The following is a 21,175-nucleotide window of genomic DNA, read 5'->3' on the forward strand; positions in this document are numbered from 1 at the left end:
GGGGTGGTAATGAGTGTCATTGGGCCATCTTACGGGCTCCTTTAATTATTTAAATATGAAAATGTTCAGGAAGATAGGGGACTCCCTTTAAACATGCCAGGACAAAGCTGGATGTGGTGGCTCACAGCTGTAGTTTGAAGTGCTCGGGAAAGTGAGACAGGAACACTGTTGCTAGTTGGAGGGGACAGCCTAGGTTACAGACTTCCTCAAAAACAAACAAAACTTGGGGTCGCAGATGGTTTAGTGAGTAAAGACTTTTTTCCCCCTTCTCGGCAAGCTTGTGTCACAGTGCCAAAAAGGTGTTCAGTTTATTGATTCTTTATTTCTTGTGATAGCTTATTCATATTTCAGTTCCTTTATAAAATTTCCATAATTTTTTTCTTATTTATCTGCCTGAAAGCAAGAAAGAAGCTCAACACCCATAGTATATAAATTGACAAATATGACCACACTTGAGTAAAAGCCTTTGTAGTTGTAGTGGAAGTTTAACGTGTTTACTGTGTAAAGATCTGAAACTGTGCTAGGGCTTTAATCTTCTGGAATACTGCTCTGTTTAAAATCTTAACTTTGAACTGGGTATGGCGGTACATCTTTAGTCTCAGTACTCGGGAGGTGGGGGTAGAGTTTTAAGTTTGTGGCCAGCTTGGTCTATAGAGCAAGTTCCAGGCCAGCCTGTCTTCCCCTCCCCCTCAAAACAAACTTAAACTTTATCACTTGATAAATTCTGTTTTGCATAGCTGAACTGGTAAAGCTAACTAGTACGTTGTGCCTGGTTTGTGAGAGAGTGAAGATCAGGAAAACAGGAATGCAGTTGGTACCGCTGAGCTTCCCACAGCTGCTTTGTCATCTATCTGGAAAAGTCACTGGCTTGTGCTAACTAAGCAGCTAGGTCTGGGTGAAGTGTAGCAAGCAGTTAACACTGCCAAGTACAGAGTGTTAGCTGCTTCTCTTAGTGCCACCCTTTCAGTAGAGTAGAAATTAATATTTGCTATTTAGGCAGAGTGTATAAATTAGTCTCTTTTTCAGACAGTTGAAACTAAAATTTTTCCTGTAGAGAAAGAACCTATTTTGTGTTTACTGAATTGTACATTTTTGCTGACATGGTATGTATGACTAGGACATAAGGCATTGCCATAAAGTTCATAAGAAACCAGTGATAAAGAATGAAGGCTGGTTTGACCCCCCCCCCCCCCCAGACAGGGTTTCTCTGTGTAACAGCCCAGGCTGGCCTCTGCCTGGCCACCTGCCTCTGCCTCTGCGTGCTGGAATTAAAGGCTTGTGCTACTATGCCGGCCTTTAAAAAAAAAACAAAAACAAACAAACAAACAAAAACCCCAAGAATTATCTTCTGGAGTAGCAGGTTGATAGAAACTGGACTGTCAGTGTTCCCATCAGTTGGCTTGGCTGATGAGTCCAGGTAACCTGTTGTGCCATGAGGTAGTCTTACAGATCATGATTGTCTGGGCAGTTGGGTTTTCTTTTCACAATACTACTTTGCTGTGAGTGACTGGCACACATAGTACGGAAAGCCAAATAGTTTGAAAATAAACCAGCAGTTTTCCAGGTTTCAGTCCTAGGTAATGTGAGTGTTAGATTTCTAAGTAAGCTCGGTATAGTGGTGCATTTAAAGTGTTTACTGATGTTCCGTTGTGGTAGGTAAAGTTTTTATGGTACCCTTTCCATTCATTTCTAGTAGTATTTTTGTGTGCATTATTCATCATTGAATTGAGTAGCTATATTTTTTGTTATGTACTTTTTTTTTTTTCTGGAGTTCTTTTTTTAAAGATTTATTTATTTATATGTTATGTGTATGGGTATTTTGTCTGCATGTATGTCTGTGTGCTGTGTGCATGCCTGGTGCCTGTGGAAGAGGCCTTTCCCAAGTACATGTTTTATTCTCTTGAATCAGTTAATAGTGCTTGTCCTGTGGACTTGCTGTGTAGCTATTATTATTATTATTATTTTTTTTTTTTTGGTTTTTTCGAGACAGGGTTTCTCTGTGTAGCCTTGGCCATCCTGGACTCACTTTGTAGACCAGGCTGGCCTCGAACTCACAGCGATCCACCTGCCTCTGCCTCCCGAGTGCAGGGATTAAAGGCTTGCGCCACCACACCTGGCTCCTGTGTAGCTATTATAATGAGACTTCTTTACTGGGGATTTCTTACCTTTTCCTTAATAATGGTCATCTCTCCTTAATCTCATGTTTTTCTAGATCAGAGGCTCTCAGTCTCTATAATGCTGTGACCCTTTAATATGGTTTCTCATGTTGTGACTCAAGCCATAAAATTATTTTGATTGCTACTTCATAACTATAATTATGAATCTTAATTAAATATCTGTATTTTCCAGTGGTCTTAGGTGGCCCCTGTGAAAGGGTCATTTGTACCCCAAAAGTGTGGCATTCACACACAAATTGAGAGCTGCTGTTCTAGAAGCATTAACTTTCTGCTTTTGCTAAAATCAGTGGTTTAGTAGCTAGCCCTACTGGTCTGGTTTTCACTGTGTAGACCAGCTGTCCTAGAACTCGTATCTGTCTTTCTGCCTCAGCCCCACAAGCATGGAGATTCTCCTAGAATATTGAAATTGTTTTCTTTTATACTGGTTTCCAAATGCTACTATAGCGTCTTTGTGTATTTTATTTACTTACTGGAAGGGACCTTTGACATCATCTGAACCAGTAATGTTCAAATTGTGTTCTATAGAGCTTCAGGTTCTACTTGTGTCTCATGCTGCTTTGATCTCCTGAATTTCTAAACTTTTGAGCTGTTTGTCCAGTATGGTGGCCACTTGTTACAGTTAATATGTGGCTAGGTCAAATTGTGATGTGTGTGATACACACTTAGTACTGGATTTTGAAGATGTAGAAAAACAACATATAGTACTGCCTCAGAAAATTAATGAGTGCTTTAAAAGATACTGTCCATACAGTCATCCTTTGTTGGCATTGGCTCCTAGAGATTGGCAAAGCTAATATTCTATCTTTGAAGGTTGTTAAGATGAAGTGTTGAATCATTCTAATAGCATATTTGTCATTTTTTCCTGAAGAATAGTTAAGACTATCTTGTTGCCTGCTTCTTACCAAATGTTGAGGGAAGTGACCTCAATATGTCCAAAGTCCTGTTTTTATCCTTATGGGTTGTTACCGTGGTTGTCATCATCACCACCACCACCGCCACATTTGTGTCACACAGTGTCAGTTTTGTGCCCTTAAGTATTGGCATACATGTTGTGGTAGTTAATCGATTCAATTGTAAGACTTGTAGGGAAAGAAGTCTGAAGTGTTTTTCACCAGAAAACACTAAAGGCAGCACAAAGCTTAAGAGTTAAAAAGATGTTGAATTCCCTCGTGTTAAAATTGTAAATCCTTTTGCTTTCCAGTTATTCAAGAGAAGAAATGTTGCCACAGCAGAAGAGGAAACAGAAGAAGAAGTTATGTCAGATGGCGGCTTTCACGAGGCCCAGATAAATAACATGGAGATGGCACCAGTAAGTATGAAAATAAAAGGAATTTTTTGATTTTTTTCTTTTTCTTAAGTTTAATTGACAGGCTAAGTTAGTTGGGCATAGTGATGTTTATGTATAATCTCAGTACTAGGGAATCTGAGACAGGAGGTTAGTTTAAGGCCTTCATTGGCTTTACAGATCCTGTTTCAAAAGAAAAAAGAAAAAACCAACCAACCAACCAACCAAACAAACAAACAAACAGCCTATTAAAAAATATATGTGCTGAAACCACTCATTGTACTTTATAACTGTGTACAGTGAAGTGGGTAAAGGTCTTTTTCACCAAGCCTGAGCTCGGTCTCTGTGACTCCCCTGGGGGAGGATGCGCTGCCTCCCTCTTGTCCTCTGACTGCCATGTGCCCCAAAGCCTATGGACCCTCTCCAAAGTTGTGTAATGTATGATTTGGAAATTTTGATTTTATATCAGAAGTATTAGATAATTTTGTTGTAATTTTTGTTTGAGTTACATAAAAATACAGAAATTAGGGCTGGGTGTAGCACACACCTTTAACCCCAGCACTCGAGAGGCAGAGGCAGGCGGATCGCTGTGATTTTGAGCCCAGCCTGGTCTACAAAATGACTCCAGGACAGCCAAGGCTAACACAGAGAAACCTTGTCTTGAAAAACCGGGGGGAAAAAAAAACCCACACAGAAATTATACTGAAATGGATCAGATCTGCCAAGATTTCCTGTGTATAATTAATTAATTTTAATTATATCATATAAAGTATGCTATACATTATAAAAATGTCTCATTAAATTCCACTATAATAAGCAGTTAGTATATGTATTTTAAAGGTGTATGTATTTTTATTTATGTGTATGAGTGTTTTGCCTGCATGTATGTGTGTTCGTGCCTGGTGCCCCTGGAGGCCAGAAGAAGGTGCTGTATTACTTGGATCTAGATTTATAGGTGGTTGTTAGCCGCCATGTCAGTGTTGAGAGCTGGACCAACATACTCTGCAAGAACAACAAACCGAGGTCTCCTCAGCCTTCTATTTTGAACAGTTAATATATTCCAATAACATTACATACATTCGTCTTTTGTGGTGCTGGAGATTTAACTCAGGGCCTTTTCCAGACTAACAGCATTATTACTGAGCCATATCCCAGCCCTGTGTATGGCTTTTATTTTTATTTTTTTTTAAAGTGTCTGCCTCCTCAGTCACCAAATATTTTCTTCCCCGGTAACCACTTGTTATTCTCTTTGAGAACTTCTATATGTGAAAGAACAAATGGCTTCTCTCTTCTCCTATACAAATGGTGGTGAGAAGGCTGTATAGTCTTTTATGTTATTTCCTGTTCTCCAGTTATGCATAATAAGGTTCCTTTTAGAGTTGGCAGCGTATAATTCCTTCTGGAATTTTTAATAGAATGATGTTTCTAGAACATTTAGATTCACAAAAAACCAGTTAAAAAACAAAACAGATTTCCTTGTACTCCTCTGTCCCCCACATGCACAGCTTCTCCCTTTATTACCCTCATCACAGAGTGGCACTTAGTTAGTGAGCTTGTGTTGACATACCTTCTTACCTAGAGCCTGACATTTATCTTTGGTTCCTCTATTGGTGTACATTTCATGAGTTTTCACTAATGTGGAAAGGCATGGATCTGTCATGATAGTGCCACACTGTGTTTCACTGCCCTAAAACACCTCTATTTGTCATTCCTCCAAAACCACTGATTGCATCCTAGGATGTCATGGTTGGAATTACATATTGTGCAGACTGTTCAAATTGGGCTTTTCATTTAGGAATGGTGCATTTATGTTTCTTTCATGTCTTAGGGCTGGCAGCTCAGTTCACTGGAAATGTACTCTTTTATTTATTTATTTATTTTTAAATTGTTGTTTTAGAACTGTGGTTTCCATGGTAAAAATGGAGTTTGAGTTCTGTATTCTGATAAATTAATCTTAAAGCAGATAAGGCCTAGACTTAGGAGACAATAATTAAGGGTTCAAGTTCTTGTAATTTACTAGCATAGAAATTTAGAGGGCAGTGGTGATGCATATCCCAGTGCTTGTGAGGCAGAGCCAGGCAGATCTCTTGAGTTTGAGGCCAGCCTGGTCTACAGAGTTGAGTTCCAGGACAGCCAGAACTACACCAACAAACAGACACTCTTGTCTTTCCAGTCACTAAAGGGGATGATGAGTGAATGTAGTAATGTTGTTTGTAAAACGTGTATTTATTTTTAAATATTTGTATAACTGTTTCTCTATGTCAGTGCACACTTGTATGTACAGTGCCTGAGAAGGCTGGAAGTGAGTATTAGATCCCCTGGAGTGGGAATCACAGGCACTTAGGAGTGACCCAGTCCGAGTTCTAGGAACAGAACTTTGGTCTTCTGCAAGAGCAGTATTTACTTTTAACTGCTTAGCCACCTCATCAGGCCCTAGGAATGTAGTGTTCTAGATGTATTAGTAGTCAGGGTTTCTTAGAAAAAGACCTGGGGGAGGGGGTGGGGTGCGGCAAATAGGGATAGAGGACTCTTTTTTTTGTGATGGGCAAGTAGTTTGGAGGGCAGGTCAGCAGGCTGGAAACTCAAGAAGCATCGTTATTGCAGTGAGATGATGAACTCCCATTCTTGGAAACTTCAGTGTAAAAGGCCAATTACAGTCACCCCATATTATATTATGAAAAGCAATCTTACAATCTGTGATGTAAATGTTAATCACATCTGACATACTGGGAGAGTAGCATTTAGACTGGTATTTGTTTGGTTATCCTGGTTGACATATAAAATTACCTGTTAGAAGCTACTCCTTATTTATTAGGCATACATACACTTAAAAAAACCTCAACAGTATTGAGCTTCAAATAAAGATAATGAAGTTGTGTGTTCCTCTAAAATGGCATAGCTTTTTTACAAAACCAACCTTCTCAGTAGAAGAGGGTGCAGAGATCTTTGTGCAAGACGTCCTGTAACTTAAATATCATGATATAAATGTATACAGCCGTAGGAGAGGCTATATAAAAAGGAAGCAAAAGATAGTTGTTCACTGTTATAGTACCACAGACACATGTTTTGCATATATGAAGACATTTAAAGGAGTTCCTTAAACACTTACTTACTTAGGAATCAGTCTTGCAACATTGAAAATAGTAGTTTTTCTAATTTTTTAATTAAAAAATTTTTTTTCAAGATAGGGTTTCTCTTGTAGTCCTGGACTTTATAGATCAGGCTGGCCTCAAAGTCATAGTGATCCACCTGACTCTGCCTCCCAAGTGCTGAGATCACAGGCGTGCGCCACCATGGCCTGCTAGCTGTCATAAGCTTCTTAATTAACAATGGAGACTCTAGCCTATTACATTACTGTGCTCTTACACAGTTCTGAATTTAAAGAGTTTATGTACTTGTATAACATTTGGAAATGTGCAGTTAATTTGATAGCCTTTTTTTATATTGCCTTTTCCCCCCACTGAACTAAGGCTAATATTGTGTTGTATTTGCTCTTTGTCTATGATCCAGGGTGGGGTCATTACCTCTGACATGATTGAGATGATATTCTCAAATAGCCCAGAGCAGCAGCTATCTGCAACACAGAAATTCAGGAAACTACTTTCAAAAGGTAAGTCTTGAATACATTTCATCTCTATGTAAACTGTTCCTTGTTTACATAGAGATGAGCCCTTTCCTACAGCTCCAGGTATTTCTTTTGGAGTTTGTTTTTTGAGTAGAAAATATCCTTATTTATGGGATCTTGTCAGAAGGGAACATTACTTTCATTTGAGAATTATAAAAGACCCATATAGGGGCTGGAGAGATGGCTCAGTGGTTAAGAGTGCTGACTGCTCTTTCAAAGGACCCAGGTTCAATTCCCAGCATCCACATGGCAGCTCACAACTGACTGGCTGTAATGCCAAGATCTGACACCCCCACACCAACGCACATAAATTAAGATTAAATAAAAAAAAAATATATATAAAAAGAATAAAGATAAAAGACCCATATGGTAAGTATGATATTATCAGTAGCGTGTGCTGACTGAATTGAAAAGCTCTCCTCTTTATAAATTACTTGAATGGTAATTACTGATTTTAATATTAGCTGTTTCCCACTGAAAGTTAAATACAGATTTATTGGGGAATAGGATAATTCTTCTTTTTATGTAATTACTATGAACTGGCATATAGTACTTGTTCCTCTGAGCAGGTAAAATACTTCTGAACAGTATTAAAATACTGACAGTAAATAGTGAACTATATAGTAGCAAACTATGGTTGTTTAAAATCATTAGTTATTAAAAATATTTATATCGAGGTGATAACTGCATTTAAAACTTACTATATAACACACATATAAGCATTGGTATTTATGGCTGAAGAGGTGACTCAGTGGTTAAGAGCACTGGCTGCTTTCCCAGAGGATTCAGGTTCAATTCCGAGCACCCCCATGCCAGCTCACAACTGTCTGTAATTCCAGTTCCAGGGAATCACTCATTCTTATACAGACATACACAGGGCAAAACATCAGTGCACATTAAAAAGAAAAAAAAGAAAAAAAGAAAAGTGGTGTTTAGTGTGACAGTTTGGTAAAATTCTGTGTCATGTCCATTTCTAGCATTTTATGACCACACTTTCCCACATGAATTCTAGTTTGCCAGCTTCCTTCTTAAAAATGTGATGTCTAGATTATATTACTCTAGATGTGTTTGTTATAGTAATTGATGGTGAGAGATTTCCTTGTCCTGAGAAGACGATCCGTTTCAATGTCAGCTTTGGAGAGCAGTAGTGATTATGGCATAGTTATGTACCTGAGTTTTTAGCAAAGTAAACTTTCTTAATGAGCTGTAGTTTTGAATGTTCTAGATTTTTGTTGTTGTTTTGACAAAATTTCTTGGCCAAAAGCAGTGTAGGGACAAAAGGGCTTATGTGACTTACTGTTTTATTGCTGTGATAAAACTTAGAGAAGGAAGAGTTTATTTGGGCCTTACAGATCTAGATGGCTGGAGTCCATGATGATGGAGGGAGGTAGTGCACAGCAGCAGACCAGAGCAGCAGCTGAGAGCACAAGATGTGTGTGTTGGAAAACCTCAAAACCCATCGCTGGTGACATATACTATACTTTCCTTAGCAAGGCCACACCTTCTGATCTTTTTCAAATAGTCATCAGTTGGGGACCATGTGTTTAGATGTGCAAGACTTAATGGGGAATAAGTTACCACAGCAGGCAGTCCATCACTGAAAGCAGGCTGCCTTGCTATCCCATGCCAAAGAACACACTTACATGGCAAAAAAATGTGTGGCAGGTGCTATGGAGATTGTGCTTGCTGGCTAACAGGAAGGCTTATTACACTCAGCTTTCTTGATTCCACTGTGGAAGACCACCTTCCTTGAGAATGGTGCTGCACATAGTGTGGGCAGGGCCCTCCTATATCAGCTAACAATCAAGATACTCTTTCCCACAGGCTGATCTGGTATAGGCAATGTTTCAGTTGAAATTCTCATACCAGATAATTCTAGGTTCTGTCAAGTTGACAGTTAAGTCTAATCAAGACAATTAAAAAATGGCTTTAAAAAATATAGCAGCCAAGCCATCAAGCTAATAAAGGTACTAGGCTCCAAGGCTGACCTGAGTTTGATCTCTGAAACCCCTATGGTGTAAAACATCTCCCATAGGTTATTCTCTGACCTCCACACACATGCCATACTACATGGGTCCACACACAGAGAGACAAATAGAAATAAATGTAAAATATGTACTAAAAACATGTGGTTGTTAAGATGATTGTAAAATTGCCTGCCACTCTAGGAGGTTGAGGCAGGAATCTCAGGATATAAGGCTAGTTTGGCTAACATAATAAGACTACATCTTAAAATAAAAACAAAACCAGCTGTTCTGGCCTTGGAATGTGGCTTAATAGTAGACCTATTTATTGCCTATGGGGCATGAGGCCTAGGGCTTATTCCCTGTACTGACAAACAAAAGGTTGCTTTTGCCTTATTCTTCCTGGTTTATTGTCAGTTTTTGGTATATTTTCTTTTTTATATAATGTTTTTATAATTCAGAATATTAACTAGTATATCTTTACTGTTACCAAATTTGTTATGTTTGAGTAATTGATAAAAATGTTGAACCAAGCAAAGGGCATGTTACTAGAACTCCTTCCTTACAAATCAGCACTAAACTAATGAAATTTTCAGTCAAAAATAAAAACATAGGTCCTTAATGTAGCACACAGGCTATCTTCTAACTTGCCACGAGGCTGACCTGGACTCTGCTGCCTCTGGAGTGCTGAGATTATCTGTGTGGATCACAGGAAAATATATCAGAATACTGAAAGTAGTAGTTATAGTTGGATAGTGGTAGTTGTCTTTAGATTTCTCCCGCCTTCTGAGTATTGTAAAATAGCAGAGTAAAGGTTCTCAACCTGTGGGTTGCGAAGGACCCTTTCATGGTGGTCACATATCAGATACTTAGGATTCATAGCACTAGCAATGAAATACTGTTATGGTTGAAAGTCACTACAACGTAAACTGTATTAAAGGGTCATAGTGTTGTAGTAGAGGCCTTAATTTGAAGGATTCCTGAGACCATGTGATAAGAATTAGTTGCTTAGCACACGTGGTCCAGTGCTGAGGGTGCACACCTAAGAGATTTTCCTTCCATTGCAAAAACAAATTATTCTGCCCATCCTTTATTATCAAGATTAAAACTTATATTTTTGTGGAACATTTCAAGCCATATTTTCAAAAAGACCAAAAGAATTTTAACTTTTGTTTTTTGAGAAATATTTCTAATATGAAAACTTGTCAATGAATGAAGGGAAGGAATACTATGACTAATTTTAATCTGTAAAGTCATTATATTGAGATCTCTTATTTTATTTTATGGGGAAACAGAACCTAATCCTCCTATTGATGAAGTCATCAACACACCAGGAGTAGTGGCCAGGTTTGTGGAGTTCCTCAAACGAAAAGAAAATTGCACACTGCAGGTGCGGACATTTTCATTTTTTGCCTTAGAACTTTGTTCTGTAAAGTGTTTTGTCTATGACTTACTTATTTGAATCTATATGAATCTTGTTTGCTTATAATGGCACTGATAACAACTTTATAAAACTGATCATTTAGGTTTGTTAACATGGAGGTCCTAATGAATACTCACTAGAATTTGTGTCTTATTTGAATTTTTAGCAGTGGGAGTTGTCATAACAGGGGCCTTTGCAAGTTACGTAAGATTTGTGACAGACAAACAGAGACAAAGTCAGACACACACTCCCTGTTGGCCTTCTCAGGATGGTATTTATAACCCAGACTGGCTCAGAAACTTAGTTATCAAATGTGGCTTTAATACCCTCCTCCTACATCTGAAGAGCCAACAAAGAAACCTGGCCATAAAACTTTTTGCTTTAGGTTTGATCTTCTAATCATGCACTGCACAGAGTTTACCACCTTAGCATTGAATAACTTGGACAGTAAAAGAAGCCAGCTGTCAAACTCACAGTCTCTGAGTCTCTGGAATTATAAAAATACTACCTTTTTCTTGGTAGGATGAAACTTTTTCTACTATTTTGATTATTGAGTAGGTACACATCCTTGGTGCAGCATATTTGTTTAATATCTGAATTATTGACAAATGCCTATAACCCCTAAATTCTCACCAAATAATTTTATGTAATCTGAAGGGCTCAGACACTTTAGGGCTACCTTACAGCTATAAAATTTGGTTACATTGCAAGCAGATCTCATGATGGGAGAAATACTTGCCAATAATAAGGTTAAAATCTCCACACCCTTTGTCTGCTCTTACCTGAGGCATCTCATACATAGCAGTCCTTGTCCCAGGCTCCTTATTGGCGAGGCCATTGCAGACGACATGGGAGTCTTGGTGGTTTGTCTTGATATTCTCTCTCTCTCTCTCTCTCTCTCTCTCTCTCTCTCTCTCTCTCTCTCTCTCTCTCCCTCCCCCTCTCTCCCCCTCTCCCTCTCTATCTCCCTCTTTCCCTCTCCATCTTTCTCTTTATGTTACACCTTTATTGCAGTGATGAATTTCTTCCAGAGGAGAAGGAAGAAATCCAGAAAAGGTAGAGTACTTCTCTGTCCTGTCAGTTTCTTCTCCAGTTTGACCTTTGCCAATCCCTGTGTTTATTTGGATTAAGATTCTGTTCTGCTTGCTGCCTCCTGGATTATAATTCTGGTCTCCGTTTAAGCCCAGAATTGCCAGATAGTTGAAAATCATCTTTACCCTGAGAGCAAGAGAAGAGAGATTTTTCTCAGAAAAAGGAAATCCAGACAACCAACACTGCAGAGAACAGAGCCTGAGCCCCTAAGCAGAGAACCATAGGGACCAAAAGGAGATTTACTGCAGTTTATCGCTTGAGATGGTTTGGAGGAAAAGGGAGGTAGGGAAGATAGCTATTTGTTAATTAGACAAATTTTGTTCTCCAGTCTCGGGAATGAATTAGTTGAGCAGTGCCAGTTGTACCCTCAGATTGGCAGTTTTCAGTAGATGCTTACAGATGTCTGCTGATACACTAAAGAAATACAGCGGAATCTTCCAGACTGAAAATGAAAACCCTTGAGAAATGAATCTCCCTGTCTCTACATTGTCCTGTACTCTATAAGCAGTGTCATATACAGTGTCCTTTCCTGGCTGACACATTTCAATTCTGTATCATTTTGCGATTTATAACCTGTAGGAACTCAGGTGAAAGCCGTCCAAAGCTTTGATTTGCTTTTATCTAAATTTCTAGATCCCACCCTGTCCAACAGACTGGTCTGAAAGACTGAAAGACTGATTCCTCTAAAGTGACCACTTGATGAGTTTTTGTCTTAACTATCTAAGACTGGGATGTAAGCAGTCTAGTGTTTGAGGTTGATGTCTCCAGCTTTCCTTCTGCATTTAAACACAGCATGGCATTCTCAAGTGTGAGTATTGGGTAATACCCATCACCTCCAGTTAAGAGCAAATGGACTCAGGGAGACAGAACTGCTCTGCCATGGCTTCAAATAAGTACATGTGTTCTGCAAAGCTCGGAGGGCATTCCTTGCTTTGTGGCTTGGGGAGAGCTCTAAATGTAAGATAGCATATTGATACCTGCCTGCTTTCTGGAGATGTGTCTTTGGATAAGGTTTCTGCCGCTTCGCTAGAAAGAGACTGGTAGGAAATGGCACAATGGAAATTGGATGGCTCAGTTCAATAATAAATCCCGGGGCCAAGTTTAATTTTTTTCATACCATAGCTAAAGAATTGAGTTTTAGTGAACTTTACTACCATGTTGTCTACTCAAACTAGTGGAGTATCTCAAATAAGGGAGCTAAAAATGCCTCTGTTGGTGCATCACTACCCAGATACTCTCTTGCCATTCAGACTGGAGGTGAATATGGGTAGAATCTGCAGGTTTGGCATTAAGCAGTTCTTTAGCTCAAGAGTTCGGTAAGCTTAGTGATAGACAATGTCTCCCTCTAGCCTTTGGCATGAGACTGGTCTGCTTCCTGATATGTTCTGGGCGCCCAGCATCTTATACTACCGTCTGTAGTGCTGAGACACTGCGTTGCCAAGCCTTTTATACATTTATAAAAAATAACTAGACATAATAAATTGCTTCCTGTTTCTAAACATTGGATGGCACTCCTCTGAAAGTTGTAAATTTGAACAAGTTGGCTTAGTTTCCCCCCCTTTTTGGCTTTCTTGTCCCCTCTGGAAGCTTAATATGATAAACTGCAGTAAGCTTCATCCCCTTGCCCCGCCCTCCTGTCTGCACTGATCTCTGCCTTTCCTGGAGGGTTGCTCAGATAGCTCAGGTGCTCTTCTCTGCAGAGTTTGATAAAAATCTGGGTTTATTTTTCTGATATGAGCCTTTCTTTTCACTTGCTCTCCAGGTGAGCCTGGCATTTGCTAGGAACCGGAGTGGAACCAGCAAAGTGGCCAGCAACAGAGTCCTGATCCAAATGGAGAAAGGGAGCCAGGCGTACCTCAACCTGGAGTGGGAAACTTGATAGGAGGTCAGAAGTACTTCAGCTTTGCATTCGCATTTTCCTTATTAAAGGGACTGAGCACCAGAAGGTAGAGACTCAGAAAGAGGGCAGAGAGAAAACTTCAAATCTGAAGAACACAAGGTTGCAGGTGTAGGAATCAGTCTTTATTTAGCAAGTTCCTGATCAAAACACCAGTGGAATTGCAACTTACAAGCAGCTATGGTGGCACAATAGGTTGCTTTCTGTGGTGCAGTTCTTGGACTGCCGAGAATACATTAGTGTAGGACAGCACAGAGAAAGCTAAATCTATAATATTTTGGCTATAATCTGTTACTTTTGATGACAACATTTTTTAGATACTGCTTTCATCTTTCAGGTTGTTGTTCTCTTGAGGTATATGATTACTTAGGTTAATATTATTGTTTCTTTCTATCATATCTTTATGTATTTGTAGTCACCATTAGATCTGAGCTTTCCTGTTTTACCATCTGTTTCTAGTTGCATTCTAATCTAACACCCAAGGCTGAAATATTAAAAACAAAGCGTCATATCTTAGTGAAATATAGCTTGTAGTATAGATTGTGAGGAAAGGACAGCTAGGTAGCTCATATCCAAGTTTTAAAAAAAATACGCCTGCATTTTAAATACATTTGATAGTGGCTGACATTGGCACTTAGATTCCTGAAGTGAAGTCTGTCTTTGATTTCCTCTCTCCTATACGTACATGGCTATACCTTATCATAAGGTGAGAACACTAAATATCAAATAAATGCCAAAGCTACTTTTTAATTTCCATTTTGGAATTTTCTTTGCATTTAAAGATGGCCATCATTATGATTATGTACTGAATATAACCACAACTATGGCACATGAGCTTTTAAAAGTGTATCGAATGTTTACTGTTCATATTCAATCTGTCTACAATACCTTTTCTCTTGGTATTGGTGTTCAGATGTTACGTAGTCTTTCCAGCTTCTTTTGACTTATACTCTGTAGTAATTGGTGATTATTTTTGAACTTTAAACTTTGAACTGTCCCTCTAGTAAGACAGCCTGCTGCTTTCGTACATCGTTTGACTTCTGTTTTAACCTGTTAATTTAAAATAGCGAGTTACATAAGCTACATTTTAGGCAACCCCTCCTCTATAGTATAAATAAACTGGTATGCTATTTGACATTTCTTTCTCTAGGTGGTAGAATTAAAAGCAACCGAAATATGTATGTTTCAGAGAGATTGAAAATACTTTGAACATTTCTTTCATTAATAGTTTAACTAGAGATAAATATATGAAATGTTTTTCTTTACCCCATGATTATTCTGGGTTTAATTTTATCTTCCCCTGAGTCTTCACTGATGTAGTCATATGGATGAGTCTTAGAGCATTAGCCAAATGTTTCAGCTCTCAGAGATTCTTTGACGGCCTTTTCGTTCTGGTGACATATTTCCAACTGTAGACACAGTCGTAGATGAGGGCCCCTTCCCTGCTGACCTTAGTCTTAAAGATGAAGGAGCGAGCCATCAAGGGACAAGAAAGAGACACATAGGTTCTCTCACTTTCATCTTCCTGCTGCTTCTACTCTAAGTTTCCTATCAGTCACATGGATTTGTTCTGCTATGTTAACAATTGATAGTTTTTCCTATGTCAGTTAACTTTTAATTGATATAAAAGTTTAGAAAACAACCACAAGTCTAATTCTGAGTTATACCTTGAAACAAAATGCACCATTTTGTGCGCTCCCCACCCCCACTGTTCATTAAAGGATAGAAAATAGTGGAAGGAATTAACCTAAAATTCAGGTGTCCTGACTGAATATAGGGATATAAACTTTCATTTTTGATTTCTTGCTTTCTAAATTATTATTATTATTTCTCCTCCTCCTCCTCCTCCTCCTCCTCCTCCTCCTCCTCCTTCTTCTTCTTCTTCTTCTCTTTTCTTTTTTTTCAAGACAGGGTTTCTCTGTGTAGCCTTGGCTGCTCTGGCCTTAGTTTGTAGACCAGGCTGGCCTCAAACTCACAGTGTTACGTCTGCTTCTATCTTCCAAGTGCTTCGATTAAAGGCGTGCGCCACCATTGCATGGCTATTTCTAAATTTCTTAAACTAAAGAGAAAATTAGGAATCTCCAAAATTGGTAATAGGCTGTAGATTTTTTTTTTCTTGTTGTTGGTCTTAACTTCGTATATTCTGCTTACAAATGCTGTAATTACTAGGTCAACTCAGGTAAACTTTCACTCAGATTTACCTTTGCCACCACCTCTTTATAACTTCTTCCTCTTCCTTTTCCTCCTCTTCCTCCTTTTTCTCCTCCCCCCCCTACCCCCTTTTTCTTATCTCTGGTAAGAAACTCATGGTAGAGGCTGGAGAGATGGCTCAGTGGTTAAGAGCACTGGCTGCTCTTCCAGAGGATGTAGGTTGAATTCCCAGCACCTATGTGGCAGCTCAACAACTGTCTGTAACTCCAGTTCCAGAGGAGCTGGCATACATTCAGATAAAACATCAATGGACATAAAAATAAGTATTAAGAAAGAAAGAAACGAAACTTACCTTTGACTAGGCATGGTGGCTCTTGTCTTTAATCCCAGCACTCAAGAGGCAAAGGCAGGCAGATCTCTATGAGGTCTACATAGAGAGCTCCAGGCCAGCAAGGGCAGCATAGTATAAGAGTCTTATCTCCAAGGGGCCAGTTTATTTTAAAGAAAAAAGAAAGTTATCTTTGGGCTTGGGCTTGAAGCGTTCTCATCTGCTAGATTATACTTTGAAGCAGATATTGCTATTGATAACATGCCTGTTAAATTCATTTTACCTGTTCAGCAATCGCTTACAAGATCTTTTGCCTTTTTCAGTTGTAATTTTGTAAAATACATTTTACACTAATGTTCTCTTTTCATTTCACTTTGCCCATCTTCTAGAGATATATTTGCTTACTAGATTATAGAAACAGTACCATAGTATGAGGCCCAAAGGAACATAGGCTGGTCATTAGAGGCTTTATTTTTAATTTTTTAAAAAAAGTACAATTTCTCAGTCATCTAGGTTTATCTGTGTAAGCAATAAGTATTGATGGTTTCTTGTGATTCTGTCTAGAGATTATTTGTACAGTATATGTATTAGTGTATTTATTCCTTTTTAACCCTTTAATTAATAAAATGTACGTTAACTATTATTATTTGTATTTTTGTTCCTTTCATTAAATTTTTTAGGGATCATTCCATATCAACTTATAAAACTCATTTTTTCCCCTATGTTTTCATTGTAACTATAGTTGGGTCTGAAATTTTAGATACCTTGAATATTCCTTTATAGACTGGGGGATTCTAGAAATTATTTTAAAATTAATATGACATTTACAATATGCCAATAATGATCCCAGACTGATCCCAGATTTTTTAAAATGTATAAAACGTTGTAATGCTTTAAGTAAACAACCTTCTAAATTTTGATAAGCTAATGAAGCTTACTTTTATCTTTGTAGTTTGAATCAGCTTGGGTCCTTACAAATATTGCTTCAGGAAATTCTCTTCAGACACGCATTGTGATTCAGGCAGGAGCAGTGCCTATTTTCATCGAATTGCTTAGCTCAGAGTTTGAAGATGTCCAGGAGCAGGTAAGATTGCAGCAGTCACACAGAGACAGATCTACTTGGCTTTGATTACTTGCTCACAGTGACTCATAGCCTGTTTAAATAGGAAAAATCCTCTAGCAAGTATTTCCCTTCCAACCATGGGATTCTCGCAACTTTTAGCTATCCTTTTTTTTTAAAGTCATGGACATAATACTTATAAAAGTACGCAATATGGCATGTACACCTATGAAGCCATTGTCTTGTAATTGCATTTACCACCTTGACAAGTTTAATAAGCGTGTCTATAATTTTCTAGTTATCTGCTTACAGTTTCCAGTTATGAGTAACCTTCAGAGTGTTTTTAATCCACTAAGTAAGCCATTTAATTTCCTACTCTATACAAAGGATTATATAAAATATTACTTATGAGAGAGGATAGGGGGCCAGGTGTGGTGACGCACGCCTTTAATCCCAGAACTCAGGAGGCAGAGGCAGGCGGATCTCTGTGAGTTTGAGGACAGCCTGGTCTACAGAGTGAGTCCAGGACAGCCAAGGCTACACAGAGAAACCCTGTCTTGAAAAACAAAACAACACAACATAACAACAACAACAAAATGAGGTAGGATAGAATCCTTTAAAAAGAATTGGCTCCAGACTAGGGGTATAGCTTAGTAGGGAAAACAGTTGTCCTGCCTGTGTGAGGTCCTAACTTCAATTCCCAGCTTTACTAGTCTGGCATTTATTTACTTTCATGAAATAATGTTTCCTTTTGCTTATTCTACACACAGTCACATATTTTCTAATTCTGATCCTATAGCTGGTTTGACTCCCTGATGAGTGATTTTTAAAAAGTTAATAATAGTCTTTAGATAAAATATTGATGAATTATTTTATGATCTATAAGGTGTTATTGTGATATGCTGGCATCTTTTTGAAAAAATTATGAAGCAATGAAAGTATTCAAATTCATTAATGAATAATTCTTTCACAGGCAGTCTGGGCTCTTGGCAACATTGCTGGAGATAGTACCATGTGCAGGGACTATGTCTTAGACTGCAATATCTTGCCCCCTCTTCTGCAGTAAGTTTCTTCTTTTGAATAATGACTATATAAGAAGTGTTACATCTTGGGAAGTTATTTAGGATTTCCTACTGTTATTTTGATTCCAGGTATATTCTTGTTACATTGTTAGGGTGATGTCTCTTACTGAAATTCTGAAATAGTGCATTAGAATTAATGAAGTTCGTCTGCAAAGAATAAATAATGTAGGAAACTTATGAATCTATTTTTCTGGAAAAAAGTTAAAGATATCCTTTATCAGTAGCATTAATTATTTTCTTTATAGACAATTAGTTTCTTTTATAATTTACCATGGGACCATTATACTTATAGGTTATTTTCAAAGCAAAACCGCTTGACCATGACCCGGAATGCAGTGTGGGCTTTATCTAATCTCTGTAGAGGGAAGAGTCCACCTCCAGAATTTGCTAAGGTAAACACTGTGCTTTCAGAAAATTGTTAGAAAAAAATAATCTTGAATATTAATATTTACAGAAAGCTTTTAAATTTTTTGGTGCCTCCATTTTAAGATACAATTTATTTTCATTTTATGTGCATTGGTGTTTTACCTGCATATTTCTCTGTGGGTGTCAGATCTTGGAGTTACAGACAGTTGTGAGCTGCTATGTGGGTGATGGAATTTGAACCTGGGTCCTTTGGAAGAGCAGTCAGGGTTCTTAACTGTTGAGCCATCTCTCCAGTCCTCCTTTGTTTGTTTCTAAGACAGGATTTCTCTGTGTTGCCTAGGCAGTCCTAGAACTCAGTCTGTAGGCCAGGCTGGCCTTGAACTCGCAGAGATCCTGCTTTTGCTGGGATTAAAGGTGTATGCAACCACCACCTGGCTAAGATAAATTTTTGATAAAATTAGAGTATTAGAAAATGTATTGGTCTGAAGAGAAAATGCTTTTGGTAGTGTGTTTTTATTTTAATTTAGGTTAAGTCCTCAATGCCAGTATGAAGCTCTGTATTACTTTTTAGAGCTGTAACAATTTTTGTTGATAACAACATTGTGCAACAGTTTCCCAGCTATAGTATGTGTGAGAATTCCTTTCTCTTCTTCTCTGTAAGTGTGTACTTTAACAAAGGATTCTGATTTAAGGATATAAATGCATAAGATTTTTCTTCCTAAAATCATTTTCCTTGTGCTCTGACTATCTCAGCTCAATAAACTGAATAACTACTGACACATTGCCAGAAGCATACATAGCCAGAAGTGTAAATCACCCACAGCTCATGGGGTGTCTGCTTGGTAGGCTTCTTGAGAGTCTTAGGCTCACTTGCAGTTTGTTTCTGTTGATTTTGTAACCATCTTTCTTTTCTAGGTTTCTCCTTGTCTGAATGTCCTTTCTTGGTTGCTGTTTGTCAGCGACACTGATGTACTGGCTGATGCCTGCTGGGCCCTCTCATACCTGTCAGATGGGCCCAATGATAAAATCCAGGCCGTCATCGATGCGGGAGTATGTAGGAGACTTGTGGAGCTTCTGATGTAAGACGATCTTTAAGAAAGTGTGTCTGATGCCCTCCATGTTTTTCTTCATGCTGCTGTGAGAAAGCACTCTAAAATGACTTAGAGGAGGAAAGGGTTTATTTGACTTTTCCTTCTAGGTCACAGTCTGTCCCTGAGGGAAGCCAGAGCAGGAACTGAAGTAGAAATTGTAGGTGAATGCTGCTTACTGGCTTATTCTCTCTCTGTCTTGCGGCCCAGTTCATGCTCAGCCACCTTATCACTTGGGTTAGTGTTGCTCATAGAGGACTGGGCCTCCCACATCAGTCATCAGCCGAGACAACCTCTCATAGACACAGTCCAATCTGATCAGGCCAGTCCCTCAGTAGAGACTTCCTCAGGTGACTTTAGACTGTGTCAAGCAAACAGCTGATGCTAACTGGTACACGCTACTATATTTTGCATCTTTCCAGTACTTTGGTATTAGCTGATTATGCATCTTATTGATTATTATGCGTTGGTGACTATCTCATGTTTATATTGATGCCATTTTTGTGACTCAGTGAAGAGTGAATTATTCCTCTGCTATTATGAGTCCTTTAGCACAGTTATTTGGAAAGCTTTGGCTGTGTAATTCTATCTCTCTTACTGGGTACTAGAAATCAAAGGCATATTGCCGTGATAAATTACCATTTCTTACTTTTTTTTCTTTTTTGTTTTGTTTTTGTTTTTTTCAAGACAGGGTTTCTCTGTGTAGCCTTGGCTGTCCTGGACTCACTTTGTAGAACAGGCTGGCTTTGAACTAACGGAGATCTGCCTACCTCTGCCTCCCAAGTGCTAGGATTAAAGGCATGAGCCACCACTGCCCAGCTTTTTTATTTTTTAAAGGATTTATTTATTATAGACAATATTGTGTCTGAATGTACAACTACATGCCAGAAGAGGGCACCAGATCATCTTATATAGATGGTCGTGAGCCACCATGTGGTTGCTGAGAATTGAACATGGGACTCTAGAAGAGCAACCAGTGCTCTTAACCTCTGAGCCATCTCTCCAGCCCCCATTTCTTACTTTCTCATTAGAGAAAAAAACCAGACTAGTAGCAGACTTTGAATCAATCATATTTTTGTAGTACTTTGGTGGTAGCATTGAAGATTTACTCATGGCATAAATAATTTGGGACTGTATTAATCAAATCGTTAGCTAATGCTTCGAAGGAAAAAGCCACTGATATGAAGCAACATGAAATTAACTGATGTATAAAACAGTTGTACAGATAGTGTCTCAAACATGACATGAAATTGGTAAATAATATTCCTGGGATTATAGCTGATCCTAGACTGGTTGCAGAATACAGCAGTTGTAGTATCCTTATAGGTTAAAGCAGAATGGGCTACTAGTTTCCAAAGAATTAAAAATCTGGGACGTAATCACTTTTGTATTTTAGTTACTAAGTTTACTATATGCGTCATTTTAGTCATTAGATATTAAATGCGAAGCAGAAGAAGAAGGTCTTGGAGGAAAGTTAAAAGGGTATTGCTTTATTTACCTTGAAATCTGTACTTAATACCTGTCTTCACATTATATTGCAGGCTTTGTGGAAAGCTTTTTTGACCATTAAGGTAGCTTTGTAGGTTTAGTGGAAATAGAAATATTAGAGATTTGAATCTCATGTTGGTTTTGAACTT

At 38.4% G+C, this 21,175-nt stretch overlaps 1 protein-coding gene across 1 annotated transcript in view; it reads left to right on the forward strand.

Moving 5' to 3' along the window:
* Kpna1 (karyopherin subunit alpha 1) overlaps positions 1 to 21,175 on the forward strand; it is a 48,939-nt gene that overhangs the window by 13,447 nt on the left and 14,317 nt on the right. The window contains exons 3-9 of the mRNA XM_051149875.1: positions 3,379 to 3,486; positions 6,973 to 7,072; positions 10,347 to 10,441; positions 16,895 to 17,026; positions 17,976 to 18,064; positions 18,377 to 18,476; positions 19,366 to 19,529. Coding sequence (XP_051005832.1) covers positions 3,379 to 3,486; positions 6,973 to 7,072; positions 10,347 to 10,441; positions 16,895 to 17,026; positions 17,976 to 18,064; positions 18,377 to 18,476; positions 19,366 to 19,529 — 788 coding nt within the window. The remainder of the gene's footprint in view (positions 1 to 3,378; positions 3,487 to 6,972; positions 7,073 to 10,346; positions 10,442 to 16,894; positions 17,027 to 17,975; positions 18,065 to 18,376; positions 18,477 to 19,365; positions 19,530 to 21,175) is intronic.

Source organism: Acomys russatus, chromosome 8 (genome assembly GCF_903995435.1).
Source record: "Acomys russatus chromosome 8, mAcoRus1.1, whole genome shotgun sequence".
Taxonomy (NCBI): domain Eukaryota; kingdom Metazoa; phylum Chordata; class Mammalia; order Rodentia; family Muridae; genus Acomys; species Acomys russatus.